General features: G+C 43.8%; 1 protein-coding gene across 4 annotated transcripts in view; it reads left to right on the top strand.

Moving 5' to 3' along the window:
- Positions 1–15,194, top strand: part of CDH13 (cadherin 13) — a 964,660-nt gene that overhangs the window by 728,235 nt on the left and 221,231 nt on the right. For all 4 annotated transcript variants that reach the window (XM_045534024.1, XM_045534023.1, XM_045534027.1 and 1 more), the window contains one exon: positions 7,354–7,532. In XM_045534024.1, the coding sequence (XP_045389980.1) occupies positions 7,354–7,532 (179 nt within the window). The remainder of the gene's footprint in view (positions 1–7,353; positions 7,533–15,194) is intronic.

Below are 15,194 nucleotides of genomic sequence, written 5' to 3'. Positions count from 1 at the left end.
GCCCATCCCTGGATAATTGGGCAGCAGAAGGAACAGGCTCTAAAAGGGAGCAAGGGAAACAAAGCCAATCACCCAGGCCTTGCCTTAGGCCTTCGCCGGCTCTCCCTCTTTCCTCCTCCCCAGAGTCAGACTGGCAGCACCTCTTCTCTCTGCCACTTTGCAGTTCTCTCCTCCTGCCCTCTGAGGATCAGAGCAGAGATTTCTTTAACAGTCTCCACACCCAGAACCAAGGGCCAACCAACCTGCTCTGCCCACCCCACCAGCCAGGACAGAGTTTTGGAGATGAGCAAAAAAGCCATAAAGCTGAATTATGAGGAGTGGCTTCCAACTGGACATCGTCTCAAATGAAGATAAAGCAGGTCTGAAATGCTAATGTAGGCCAATGGGAAAATAAAACATTATGTACGATTGCTTGCATGAGTGACTTTTCAGGAACTCATGCACTGCAGAATGTGGGCTGCCTCTGGATGCCTATCAGGGTGGTTGACTATCTTTCATCAACCAATCATTTGACTGTTTCCCTATTAATTGCTGTATACTTGGGAATGTTGACAAGAGCAGAGGAAGCTGATTCATGCAGGTATACACTTAACGAAGTTTCTAGGCTCACCTAAGGGAAAAAAGGAATTGTTTCTTTATGAGATCTCAGTTAATTCCTGCTTCTATAGATCCTGAATGTGAGTCCTAGAACTAGTACAAGTTGAAGCAAGTGGTTGGGTCCCACGGGATGTTTTCCTCCTCTCACTGTGCTCAGCATTGGGTCTCCCAGAACTGAGTTCTAAATCGTGGTGCCCAATAAAAGTAATAATAAAACTTACCTTTCTCCATTACTTACCATCACCCAAGCATTGGACTTTTATATCCATTAATTTGTGCATTCTCAGTGGAGGTAATATCACCCCTAAGGGAGAGAAAATTAGTAATTAGAGGGGAGAGATTAAAAATGTTAGATATTACAATGGTTTGTAACCTATAAATGGCCATAGTACATAAACTGATATATAGTATATCTATGAAATTAACATTTTGTGGCTGGCTGGAAGGATATCAAATAGAAAAAAAAATCTAAAAATGCTCTTGGAGTGAGGTGTTAATAGAAAAAAAAAAAAAGGTTGCCGAACACTGCATTAATTTACTCAATGCCTCCAGCAACCCACGAGGGAGGAGCTGTTTTGTAAATGAGAAAATTGAGGTTTAGCTGCCCACAGATGCCCAGCTGGTAAATGTTGAGGCCAGGATTTAGAACTAGTCAGCCCAGCCGCTGGCCCAGTTCTGCTTTGAGTCTGTGAATCTAGGCCTCTCTCTTTACTCTTGAGGACTCTTAGGAGGGAACTGGGTCTTGTCCACCTGCTTGGTCAGAAAACAACCCCTGATTGGTGCGACCAGTGAGTGAATGGCTGTGGCCTGTGTCCCAGGCCACTGAAGTTAGCTTTGCAACAACTCTCATATCTGCACTGTGCTGGTCATGACCATGAGACGTGTCTACATCTGAAAGCAAAACTTGGCCTGCAGGGTGACCGGCTCATTCTGGTTTGCCCAGGACTGTCCTGGAATCCCCTCAGTCCCAGGCAAGCTCGGCTTGTTGGTCACCCTGTATCAAGAACTCTCCGGCTGGACATTTGGAGCCAGGATGCCCCTTTGATATGAAGGGTCCTGAAGGGAAATAAAGTTTCAGATTAGAATCATTCCAATTAGCTATACGCTAAGATGCTAGAATTTAAAATGGAAGCAGCTTCTATGTCTACCTCACCTGGCTCAACAAACTGGGGTGCTAACGGTCTACGGACTTTTCTTCTGATATGAAAAGTGAACACACAAGTAATACGTCATCGTGCAGTATCCATGGACACATTCTCCTGCTAGTAACCTTTGAGGCGCATCTCTTAGATAATTCAGTAGCAGAAGTCATTGTTTGGGTGGAATTAGAACTCACGGCCTCCTCTCATGAGTTTGATGTTTTACGATGAAGCACCATTTTGTCACATCAAAGGACTTCACTTGGTCATGTCTGCCATCTCTGCTCATGTTTGTTGTAATATTACACCTCTCCCTGGAAAGCATGCAGTGGCCCTAACTGTGCTACCCGAAATCCAGTGCTCGCTGTAGATATGAACATCTGTGTCTCAATACATGATTCGCTCATGGGAATAGGACGCCTGACACTTTTTGATCAAAGGAAATGTTTAGGGATGAAGTCACAGAAATTTTAAGAATGGAATAATTTTGTCGCTGTCTTTAGAGCCTCCTCATCCTTGAGGCTGGCTGGACACAGCCCCTGGCTGTCAGCTGTGCACTCTCCTTCCCAAGGGCTTGACAGCTTGAAGGTGCAGAAAAGCAAAACTTCAAAGGCTGGCTTTCAAGGCCAAGACCCCAGGCTGCACTTGCTTTAATCAGGGAGCTGCAGTCAAGAGGAAGGGGCTGTGAGACCAGGAAGAAACAATCACCCTTTTGAATCAGCCTGTCAAGCCGGCAGCCATGTCCTTCAACAAAAGAAAATGACGAACCAACTTGAGAATTTCCACTAGCAACCTGGAAGACTTTTCTTTTTCTTTGGTGGTTTCTACTGCTAGTTCTTCTGGCTCAGGGAGTGACAGGGTGATTATCATTTATTTTGACACTTAGGAGAATATTGTGACGGGGGAAAGGACAGAAATGTACTGTGTGGAGGACCCAACGTGTGTCTATCATGTAATTATCCTTTCTCTGCCATTGGAGCGCACGAGGCAAACACAGATGGGAAGCGCCTGGGCTGGTGGAAATGAATGAATGGTTCTTAGAGTCCTGTTTGTGGGCTTGGGCGAGGGGTCAGGCATCAGCACCACCCACAGGCAGTTGGAGCAGCTGCACTTGTGTCTACCTGCTGCATGCACATCAGCCCTGGGCCTGGCATTGGTGCATGACCATGGAATTCAGTTCCAACAAGGGGCATTGAATGAAAAGCTCAGAGGTGGCAGTGCAGCATGCATGGTAGTAAAAAATCTCAAGATAAGTTGGCCACTTGTTCATTCTTCTCCATAGGCAAGGTACAGATGGCTCCAGTCAGTGTGGAATGAGGCAAAGCTACAGTGAATGACGAGAATGCAATCCAATTCAAAGAACACTGATAGGAGACCTACTGCTTGTCAGATACTGAGCTTCCAAAGATGAACAGAACAGTCTGTACCCTCCAAGAGCTCAAGTTTAGCACCATGTGGCCCCTCACTGAAAAGTGTTCTTTAAATGAAGAGGTTCCATCAATAGCAAAGTTGGGGGAATGCTGCAAGTTCTCCCCTCTCTTGGAGATTGACACTATATGTTTGCTTAATAAAGGCACTGAGAAGTCCTGGGGGTATGGGGTGAGGTGGGAAAACTGCTTGGCTGTGTTTGCTGCCTATTTCCCAAATCTGTTTCTCTAGAGAACCCAAAGAATCTGATTTAGCATTTAGATTTGATTTAGGAGATGTTTGCTTAGGAGATTTATGCAGCCACTGTAGAACCCTCCCTATTAGCAGGTGTGTCCAGCCATTGCAGAATGTGGAAGTAGGAAAAACATGATCCAGACTCCAGGGGAAGGGTTGGCAAGAGCTAAACAGGGTATTGGGCTCAGCAGATAGACTGGGATTCAGGATAGAGCCTTGATCCTAGAGGAAGTAGTACCACATGGAGAAGTGGTGTAGAACACAGAATGTGTGTGTATGTGTGAGGGTGTGTGTGTGTGTGTGTGTGTGGTGTAAAGTTGTGCTTTCTGTGGTAGAAACCCGATCTGCACACTGAGACTATGGGAAAGGCAGAGGGGAAAGGGAGTGTGGCGGGGGCGGGGGGGGGGGGGGGGAAGCAGTGCATTTCAAGGATGAAAGACTCATCCTACCCTACCAGGTTCCAGAATCTTTGGACGACTGAACTGTAAGTTCCTTTATCTGAGGCCATTGTGGGCACTGCCATGATTGGCTCAGAACCCAGGGTAGGGGTTGACAGTAGAAGGCATCTTTCTCTGAATGCTAATGTACCAGGCACTGTGCCCAGTTCTTTAAATAGGTCATCCCATTAAATCCTCACTACAACCAAAGAGGAAAATGTTAATATCGTCATGTAGACAATGGGGAAATTGAGGCTCAGGGAGAGTTGAGTAATGTGCCCCTGGTCATGCAGTTAGTAAAGACTTGAACCCAGACGTGTCACCCCCAAGTCATTTTCTTCAGTGCTGCAAACCTATTTACATGACCTCCACAGAGGTGGGACTTACTCGGCAGTAAATTCAGTTATGTATTCGTGTCTGGGTTAGGACAAAGGCAGGGCTTAAAGCCAAGTTCAATTGTTCCCTATAACAATTCATTAAAATAAAAAGCATCTTCTCTGTAACCTTGGGAATTGTCCAGGATCACCTTTTGTTACATCATGTTATCAAATTTGTAAACACAGAGATATTCTCAATAAATTTCCTGGTGAAAACCGAAGATTCGTCAACCCGAGAGATCTTTTTTCTTCCTCTAATCATTTTAATGCGTATGTCAGTTGCAAGCCATGATGACTTCATTTTTATACTCTCTCTGACTTCAATTAAAGGCAGATTAAATAGGGCGCAGATCCAATCAATCAAGCATTCATTAGACGCTAGCTAAATGTAAGGCACTGGGTCAAGTATACTTAACCTGCGACTGTTTGGTGTGGAGTTGATGGGGTTGAGGCCACCTTCTATGCCTTTGGCCACACGGAGCTCACCATGGCACGTCCCTGGGTGAGATCAGGGCCTGAAATCGGCCTCTCATTTCTGACTGGGGTCCTCAAGTTGTCTGTCTGCTTAGCTCAGGAAGGCAAATAGGTGTCACATTTCATACCAGCTCCCATGGACTGAGTGGCTTCCTGGACCACTGGGTTGAGAACCAGGAATGGTTCAATGGGAAACAGAGCTGTCCTGTTCACTGCTGTCTTCCAAAGGCAAGCGGGGCTGCACCAGCCAAGAAGGTTCCATTCTTGCCCTGGACCCTGAAGCTTGCCCTGCAACAGTTTCACAGGACAAAGAAACAGGGTAGATAGAACATACAACTTTGTTTTTTTTTTTTTTTTTTTTTTTTTTTTTTTTTTTTTTTTTTTTTTTTTTTTTTTTGAGACAGAGTGTCACTTTGTTGCCCGGGCTAGAGTGAGTGCCGTGGCATCAGCCTAGCTCACAGCAACCTCAGACTCCTGGGCTTAAGCGATCCTACTGCCTCAGCCTCCCTAGTAGCTGGGACTACAGGCATGAGCCACCATGCCCGGCTAATTTTTTTGTATATATATTTTTTAGTTGGCCAGATAATTTCTTTCTATTTTTAGTAGAGACGGGGTCTCACTCTTGCTCAGGCTGGTCTCGAACTCCTGACCTCGAGCGATCCACCCGCCTCGGCCTCCCAGAGCTAGGATTACAGGCGTGAGCCACCGCGCCCGGCCGAAAATACAACTTTGAAGCACCTCACTGAATGGCAACATTGTGACGTTAACTGAGACCACTTAACAAACGATCCAACCCCTAGGGTGGCCAGATCTCCCTTGCTTGCCTGATGAATCAGGCCTGATGGCTGATAATCTGATTCCTGTGGTGAGAAAACAAACTGGCTTTGATAACCAGAGAGGCGCTGTTGTGTAAGGGAAAGGAACACTGAGCAGGATGGTGGCTGCAGTAGATAAATTCTATGTTTCCTTTAGGCTGCAACATTTTCTATGTGTGAATATTCCTGCTAGAGACTATAGGTCTAGTGCTTTGATCTTTTGTCAGTTAAGTCACACTTTGAGAGTCCAGAAGAGTTTAAAATCGGAAGACTGGGGCCCCATATTCACAGAAGAGTAAACTGTGATAAAAAAAAAATTATGGTTAGGCAGTTTGCCCTAAGACAAATATGATAGTGATACAGTTGCGATTGTCAGTTGTCAAGACCAGCAGACAAATATGCCTGAATTTGCTCTAAACCGTGCTTTTATTGGTACTTACAATTATGTTCTTTTTAAATTAAATTTTAAGTGCAAAATCAATACATTCACCTTATAAAAATAACCGATACATAAATTAGGCCAATTTAATCCCTGATGACCATCCCAAATCCCAATCCCCTCTCTCCTTCCTGAGATTTAACAACCATCTGCAGAGTGAAGTTCACCTGTATTGATCTTGTTCTATGCATTTATGAACATAAACTGTACCTGCAAAATATAAAGTATTGTGGAATTTTCTGTATACAAGCAAGGTTAAAAAATGATATCATCCTATGGATAACATTCCATTCCACAACTTGACTTTTTTAATTAATAATATATCTTAGAGAGTTTTCTGTGTTAGAGCATATTAGATGTGCAACCTTTTTTAAACTGCTGCAAATATTTCCCAGTATGGGGATACTATTATTTTAGCAATTCCCCTGTTGTTGGACAGCTAGGTTGTTTCCAAATTTTTCACCATTATGGGTAATCCTGCTGTGAACTTTCTTGCATAAACCCCTTGCTGACATGTGCAAGTGTTTCTCAAAAGTACATACCAAGAAGGTGAATGTGTTGTTTTCACTATTTGCTGCCAATTGTCCTTGAAAGTGGCTATGCCAGTTCCCCTTTGTATTGGCCGTGTGTAAGACCCATTATCTGACACCTTTATCCATCCTTGATATAATCACATAGTCCCCATGCTTGTTACAGAATTAGGTCCTGCTTGTCTGGCGAAAAACCCACTGTGTTACCCTCATTTTTATGTCCAAAGTGCCTAAAATAACGTGGCCGCTACTTGTAGGTGCTCAGACAACATTTGCTCCTGTTTCCCTGTAACTGAACATCTTTTCCCTTTGGGGTCCCTTCTCCCTCATGTTCTCACCCCTGGGGTGACCACATCAGCAACCTTTCTCCGAACCACAGGCTGGGTGGGGTGGTTCTCCTCTGTGTTCGTGATGCCCGCTCTCGATGTGCCTGATACGTTTTATCATTTTTCCCTCTGTATAGGCTCTCTCTCCTCCTGATCTCTGAACTCCTGCACACCAGGGGATGTGTCTTTTTGCACCTCTATTTCCCCAACACCCAGCCCAGGCACACATAGCAGGCATTCGATAAGAGCTTTCAAAATGAAGGCCGTTGTCACAGAGCCACATCAAGCCCATGAAAATAAACAGCACATCAGCAGAAGGGAAAATTAAACAGTCACTCTGCTGAACAGCAAAGATTTTTTTCTTTATTTCAGGTTTTTTCATGTGATGGAGTGGGGAGGGAAAGCTAAAATATAGCAAAGCTCAGGAAATACTTCTCTTTTTTAATTTGAAAAGTGATTGGCACATTCCTCCATTGCTGTTACCCGGGTGGGGAAGAGGCTCCGACCGTCGCTGCCCCCACGGTAACCATTTCCTGCCCTCTGTCCTGCCCCCGCAGGGACCACGGTGATGCGGATGACAGCCATCGATGCGGACGACCCGGCCACCGATAATGCCCTCCTGCGGTATAATATCCGTCAGCAGACGCCTGACAAGCCGTCTCCCAACATGTTCTACATCGATCCTGAGAAAGGAGACATTGTCACCGTTGTGTCACCTGCACTGCTGGACCGGGAGGTGAGCTGAAAGGAATACAGTCTCTTTTTCTTGAGAGTAGAGTGTGGATTTCACACAAGGGAAGACGTGGGGCTTCAGTCAACAGCGCTTTATATTGCAAAAGGGGAAATGCGGTGTGGATACATGGCTGGGCAGGGAAATCGATAAAAGGAAATGGGATATTATGTGACCCAGGACAACACATACTCTAAAAGGCCAAATCACTTGGAACTGTTTGCATTCGTTAACTCCATGCCTCTGCTTCCTCTCCAACCCCTGTTCTTTAGGCTCTCATGGTGGCAGACTCTGCTCCAGCCCCTGCCTTTCTGCAGAAGGGACAGGAGTGGGGAGGGAAGGAAGGGAGGGAAGGAAGGGGGCTGTGTCCAGGATCACGGAGGCTCTCCTCGTCCCAGGGTCAAGTGGCTTTGCCTACTTCTTTTCTTTTTCCAACCGTTTGCTGCAGGCGTCACTGTGTCCCCTGGAACCTCTCTTCCTCAGTCTCTGTTCTCATCCCTTGGGCTCTCTCTGTGCAGTCTCCTCCGTCTTCTAGGTTATGTGTCACACACAGGTGACCCATGTACCACAGCCAGTCCACACGCCTGCTCTTTGGTTTTGCCCATGGTGTTTTAACGTTTTTATAATTAATTGCTATATCAAAATATTTAGATTTCAAATTTCTAAAAAAAAAAAAAAATTCTTGTTTCCAGGTTTTTTTGAAAACCAGAAATTCTGGAAACTTTGGGCCCAATTTCCACACATGCACAGTCAGTCCCACGAGATGTGACATTCACATAGATTCAGGTGTCAACAGTCCCATTTAGATGGGACATGTGCTCCTCCCCTGTTTATGTCCCCTTCTAAATGTGTCCCTCTGGCCCTGCCCTTTCCTGAGTTCAAGGTCCACCTTGTAGCTCACTGTAAGCCACCTTAAGTACCCTCTTGGCCCTCCAAACACAGCATAAGCCAACTTGTGGATTCCCATCCATCTGTCACCCCTCCATCTACCCCAAATCTCTCCCATTCTGGAATTTTCTGTTCCTGACATCGCTCCACAGACATGGCACCATGGTGTCACCTTTGACCTTCTGCAAGCACCATCTGCTCCATGCCAAATGTTGAGTTTCCCTCGTGGGCTCTCTGGATTTGCCCCTCGGTGTTTTTGATTAAATAAATCAATGGGTCTTTTCCTCTCCTTTCTCTGCTTTTATATGTTATAGCTTCTCATGAGATTCTGGGTGAGATCAACCCCCTCTAAGAAGCCATCCTCACCCATGTCAGTTTCCCATTGTTTTGTTCTTCCTCCGATCTCTGACCACCCTTACCTGTCGCCATCGTATGGCACTTTTCATGTGTTACTTTAAGTTGTCATTTGTCTCTAAAGAATATTCCCTTTCTGTTGGTCCAGACCTGAATTGTCTAGTATAGTAACCGTAAGTCATACGTGGTTATTTAAATTTTTATTTATGTATTATTTGAAATTAAAATGTACAAGTCAGTTTCTCGGTCACATTAGCCACATTTCAAGTGCTCAGTAGTGACGTGTGGCTGCTGGCTCCTGTACTGGTCAGTGCATTTCCATCTTCGCAGAACGTTCTACAGGGCAACGTTGGCCTAGACTGTAAATTTCTTGAGAACAGAGACTGTGATCACAGGCATGTTTGCGTCCCACTGCCTAGCACGGTGTGAGCACTCCGAAAATTCCTAATTGTGTGTTTGTGGGCACAGAGGAGGAAAGGCAAGACTGAGTTGAAAATGACCCTAAGAGTTTATACGTGAAGGGTAGGAAGCAGCTAGAAATAGGAAATTACTGGAAGGGAGAAAAGAAATTGACATTGAAACTGGGATTGTCGTTTGGAAAATGTAATTGTTTCTAGTTAAAAAAATAGAGAAGTAGAAAAAATATTGAGCTCATTCTCTTCATGTTGTTTCCCGTTCTCTAACCCTCCCTATTTTTATGACTGGTGTATTTTCTTCTTTGGAGGCAAGTAATGACTTTCCAACACTGTCTTTGTTCCGCACTCAGCATGCATGTGCACGCACACATGGGCTCCCACACATGCACCGGCTTTGCCATGACCCTAATGCTCCCAGAGGTTCTTGCAAATTCTTACAGGGCAAAGATGAAACACAGTGATTTCTCCATCTCTGCTTAGTGTATTATTCTATTTTTTAAGTTTAATTTGGGGACAAATATGTTTCCAGCTCATGATCTTTTCACTTGAGCTTTTGTTAAGTTGCAATAAGTATATAATTATGTGACTTAAGCCACAATATATAAACAGCCCCCCTTCAAAAAAAAAAAAAAGATAAACGCAATTTAACCGAAATTGGAAAATCAATGAAAATGAATGAAGAGTGTCACTTTTCTGTGAGGGTTTCCAGAGTTCAGTGCTGATTCAGGCAACGTCGGTGCAATGCAAAGGAAAGAAACGTCCCTGAAGCTAGGCGAGCCTTGTCTGTTTGCTAGTGCTGTGGTAAGCTTCTCTTCAGCGTGTTTGCTGAGGAGGGAAAACGTGACTCCAACTTCCTTGTCTTTAAAGGGACAGCACTTGCACCCAGTGGTCTCTCCCAGGGTTTGCGATGTTTCCGTCTCACTGAGACTCAGCAGATTTCCTAGGATTCCCGTGGATACAAGTTTCTTGGGCAGGATTGTGGGATTATTTTTCAGCTTTTATTTCTGGAGAGCTTTTGGGAAGATATCCTGTCCCAGGTGTGGTTTCAAAAGTCTACTGCTGGGCCAGCTGGGCACAACATTGAACACAGAGTTATGTGCCAATCATTTTCAAGAAAATATTCTGTTTGCTGGCCGGGTGCAGCGGCTCACGTCTGTAATCCCAGCACTCTGGGAGGCCGAGGCGGGAGGATCGCTTGAGGTCAGGAGTTCAGGACCAGCCTGAGCAAGAGCAAGACCCCGTCTCTACTAAAAATAGAAAAAAATTAGCCAGGCTTAGGGGCATGCTCCTGTAATCTTGGCTACTTAGGAGGCTGAGGCAGGAGAATTGCTTGAGCCCAGGAATTTGAGGTTGCTGTGAGCTAGGCTGGTGCCACAACACTCTAGCCCAGGTGACAGAGTGAGACTCTGTCTCAAAAAAAAAAGAAAAGAAAAAATATATATTCTGTTTTGGTACCCTAAGAACTTTGATATAATTCACATGAATTTTAAGTTTGGTTACCCTGTCTTCACTCATGCGTGTCTGAGCACTGAAGACAGTGAGTGGAAGCAAATACATCAGGGACTCCTACGAGGCTGGTGGCTGCAGAGATGGGGCAAACACTCTGCTCCGGTTCTGCCGAAGTGAGGGGACAAAGCAGACATGTGTCTCCTGGCTTGTTGGGAGTGGAGGCTCCGGGAGCCTGCTGGTTGACATGAGCTCAGTTGGTACATTGTCAATTCTTCCTTTTTATTTTCCCTGTACTACATTTCCTTTTATATAAGTTCATCTCCCCAGGAGGACCCCCAGCAGGAGGTGTTTCCCCAAGGCACAGACAGAAACGATATAAGACATCTGAGCAGGTGGCGGGCACAGGGCATTTTCTTTGAACCTGCCCATCTATTCACCTTTCCTGCCTTTCACTTGTTTACTTTGTAGTAAAGCTTGTGAATGAGGATAGTTCAATACTGCCATGGAGAAATGAGCTTGATTATGTTACAACTCTGGGTGTTGTCGTTTCTTCCGAATCACCTGGGCCAGCTGAGGCAGGTGTCCTCATCTGATCAGCTCCGTTTCATGCTCCAAGCGTCAGGAGGAAAGGGTTATGTCTGGCTTGTTCTGTGACACATTCCCAGGCCTTAGCACATGAGAGATGGTCAGAAATATTTGTAGAGAGATGAAAGACAGGAAGGATGTGAGGAAGAGAAGAAGATGCACAGCTGAGTTGTGGGAGCGGGTGGAGTGATCTTCCGTATCATACGTGCCCTTCCATGGCATAGCTCAGCATCAATGGGCATCAAGTTCCCCTTAGAAACATGGTGCATTTTCCTTTACAAGCTCATCCATTCACTCTTGCTGAAACTCCGCCAGGACATACACTTCCCGAAGAAAGGAACCTTGGACCTTTATCCTGTCTCTGCATTCTCATTGCCAAATACAGTGCCAGAGAAATAATAGGCACTCGGTAAAGATTGGCTGGGTGGGTGAATGAATAGGTGGGTGAACGAGCTATGTGCTTTAAGTGTGTATGGTCTCAGAGGAACTGCAGGACCCACATTCTAGCATGGATATGAAAACAGAGGAAGTTAGTTTATTTTAGTTGAGAGCTTAGCCTTACCCTGTGTAAGTATCCAACAATCACTCATGCTACCTTGCACAGGAGCTGCACTTGGCTCTAAGAAACCGTGCCTTGGTCTACTTGGAGACTAGGATGGGCGTGAGGATCTATGCCTCTTGCTTAAATGTCTGAGGAAATGTTCAGAGAAAATAAGAGCTATATATCCCATTAAATGAAATTGGGTTCACTGGGGGCACTGTTTTATTCTTTTCTATAGCCGTACTTAGTCCCTCCATCCTGGCATCTCTTTCTATGTTTTTAAACTATGTCTGGCTGCGCTACAAAATAAAATCAGATAAAGTCCCTCACATTTGTGAAATGGTTTAGTTGATCATCTTGGCTGCTAGACTGAAATTCATCAGCTGAAATCTGCCAACCTTTCTGAACACAGCCACGATTTGCAACTGTTCAGAGCAGCTAATGGTCAGGTTTTTGTTGTTGTGGTTGTTGTTGTTGTTGTTGTTTTTAAATAGAAACAGTCTTCAGGATAGACCCTTGAAAAGCAATCTTAACATTTGCATTGTGAAAATATCATTAGTCTTTTTAAGGAGTTTGAGCTGAGCACTTTCCTATCCTTGTTTGAAGTTGCCTTTACCTTAGGTATTATTTTGCAGATAATCGAAGGAAAATGATATCCTGCCCATGAAAATGTACATACAGGAAAAGATATTAGGACTGTGAATGTAATTTATTTTCTATTTTCAGCTGGTAAAGGCTTTTCTGAAACTTTATAATGCCCACATTTTTAGGCCACATGTGAAAACTGAGAGAATTAATTTCTTTCCCCAGGAAGTGTCACATAAGGACTGATTTATAGATTTATGTGCATTTATTTGCTATGAGATATTCAGGAGTCCTTGAATATGTCAGAGAAAAAATGGAAGATTGTTAGGTGAAATATTCTATGCAAAGCAGTCGATGAATGTGGATGTACAAGTCAAAAGAGAACTGTGTGTTTGGTCAAAATGATGCACGTTAACATATTGTCACACACTACAGAAATCTGTGAAAATGACGATATCCAGTCAAGCTGCCTAAAATAATAATAATAGTAATTATGGATAGCATTTCCTTCAATGCCTTAAATGAAAGATACAGGTAGTCATCATACTTTTAGGAAAATAAATGTTTTTAGGCAGCTCTGATCTAATGCTAATATTTTTCTCATTATCATCATGTCTAAAACATTGGCAGTAATTACAATTCAATCATGCCATCAGGAACATTCTCTTCCTTTGTTTTGGTGGGTGGAACCAGAATTATTTAGATAGTAGAATCCTCACCATTTATGTGAGCTATTTACTCATAAATATTTTTGTTGGCATAATTTTCTCCATTTTTTTTGTATCACTTGCTGCTGAGAAAATAGGGGAGAAGTAGATATAAATAAATTCTTATTATTTTTAAGATAATGCATTATCCTTGCAAATGAAACACAGACAGTGAGCCACCCTGTGCGAATTGCACTTGCTCTGTTACGTCAGCAAATAGAACAGGATGTTTGTAAGGCAAGATTCCAAGCCCTGGGCGCTGAAATTCAGCTATAGGTGTGCAGGCTCCTGCTGCCGGCAGTGGGGATAGAGGCAGGGAAGGTAGGGTCTTATCTCGTGACCTCATTCACTCCTCCACTCTGGATAAATTCTAGAAGACCTTAATGTATCTCAGGACTCCATTGATAATCCTAACCAATTCCCACATCTCTCCAAGGTTGGGCCACCAACCTTTTCAAGCTAGGCCTGTGTCTAGCTGCCGAGTAGGGCCTCCAGTTAGCTGAAATCTGACCTAAAAGGCATGGGCCGAGGGCATGGCTTACTCCTGTTTATATCAGCTTTGAGACCTTGGGTACATCAGGTATCCTCTCTAAGCCTCAGTTTTTCATCTGACAAAATGAGGATAATCCCAGTCCCCCTCTCATAGGCTTATTGGGAAGATTAAGATGTGTCAAGTACTAGCACAATGCTTAACTTATCCATAAGCACTCTGCAAATATCAGTTGATATTAGTTATTTTCGTGACTGACAATGAGATTGAAGAAGCAGCACAAAATGGCATTTCTTTCTTCTACAGAAAGTGGATTTATGCTCTGTCCACACGGCAGAGAATACGGCAGGCTCTTTAAGTTCAGGGAAACGCTGAGGGTTCCCAGCCCAAAAAGTCAGGGGTGAAGGTTGACAGATAAGTATTGAGCACCTACAAATGTCTGCTGAATCCATGGTACAGTGCTGGATATCAGGGGTGCAAAGACTGAGCTTCCTGCTATGGGAGTAGAGTAGATATGTCAGTGGCAAACACACACAAGGATGTGCTGTCTGAACCAAGCCTTGCTGGGCAGGTGAAACGTGAAGGAGGGGTGTCATGGGGACAGCAATGGCACAGGCAAAGGCATGGCACACTCGCATGCTGCTTGAAGACTCAATTATTGAGGGTATGGTATAGAGAGATGCCAGAAAAGGGCAAGGAGTTGGAACAGGATTAAAAAGGGTTTCTAATGTCATTCTAAGGATTATAGATATATCCTACTATAAATGAGAAACCACCAAGCATTATTTAAATATTAAACACAGCTCTGGTAAACACAGCGTTTGCAGACCTGTGACTTGGAGAGGAAGCTCATTAAGCTAAAAGAGAGACGGTCAGCGGCAAAGTACAGGCATTTTGGAGGCAGCCTTGAGCTCGGTGGCTGATAAGTTGATTCTCAGAGATTTCTAGGGAGATGAGGAGTTACCACTTGAATCTAAATTTCCAGCTTGTTAAATAGATTAGTAAACAACAGCCTACAGGTATTTTCTTTCTTCTGTTCTTGTGCCTCTTAAAATCTTAGACAATCAGTAGTTACTTTGCACATGTTGAATCAAAGACACTTAACTATGTCATTAAAAGAGCTTCATCTTTTTGGATTTAACAAATGTTTATTTCTCTAAGTTTCTCTTTTTTCTTTTTATATGGTAAAAAATAATTTCAAATTAGGGTGATGATGAATTTAGAGTACTTCTGTTTTTTGTCACTTTAAATTTCTCCATCTTATTTTACGTGAAGTACCCTGAAAAGCTAAAGAATGTTTCTGGGAGAATTCTTTTAGAGAACTGTTTATTTCCCTTTATCAGCCAAGAACTATGATTAATATATTAGTGCAGGTTTTGCTTCATCAGCAGATTTCTAGCTATCGAACTTCAAGTAACATTATTCTAAACACCACCTCTGTTAGTGGTTGGAGAGGTACCCTCCAATTTAGAAAGAATTCCTAGTTCAGTTCTGGCTTCAGATTGGCAGAGAAAAATAGGAAAAAGCTTTGTTCCTACCATGTTGAGAATGACCACCATTTAAGGAAAGAAAAGTTGGTTTAGAGTCTTTTAAAAGCAACTGTTTCATATTTACCTTTAATGTTCTCCGTGTGCAGCTAGGACCTGGGTCCTT

This window comes from Lemur catta, chromosome 20, assembly GCF_020740605.2.
Source record: "Lemur catta isolate mLemCat1 chromosome 20, mLemCat1.pri, whole genome shotgun sequence".
NCBI classification, from domain to species: Eukaryota; Metazoa; Chordata; class Mammalia; order Primates; family Lemuridae; genus Lemur; species Lemur catta.
The sequence above is the reverse complement of the archived record's forward strand: the minus strand, read 5'-3'. Positions and strand labels throughout refer to the sequence as shown.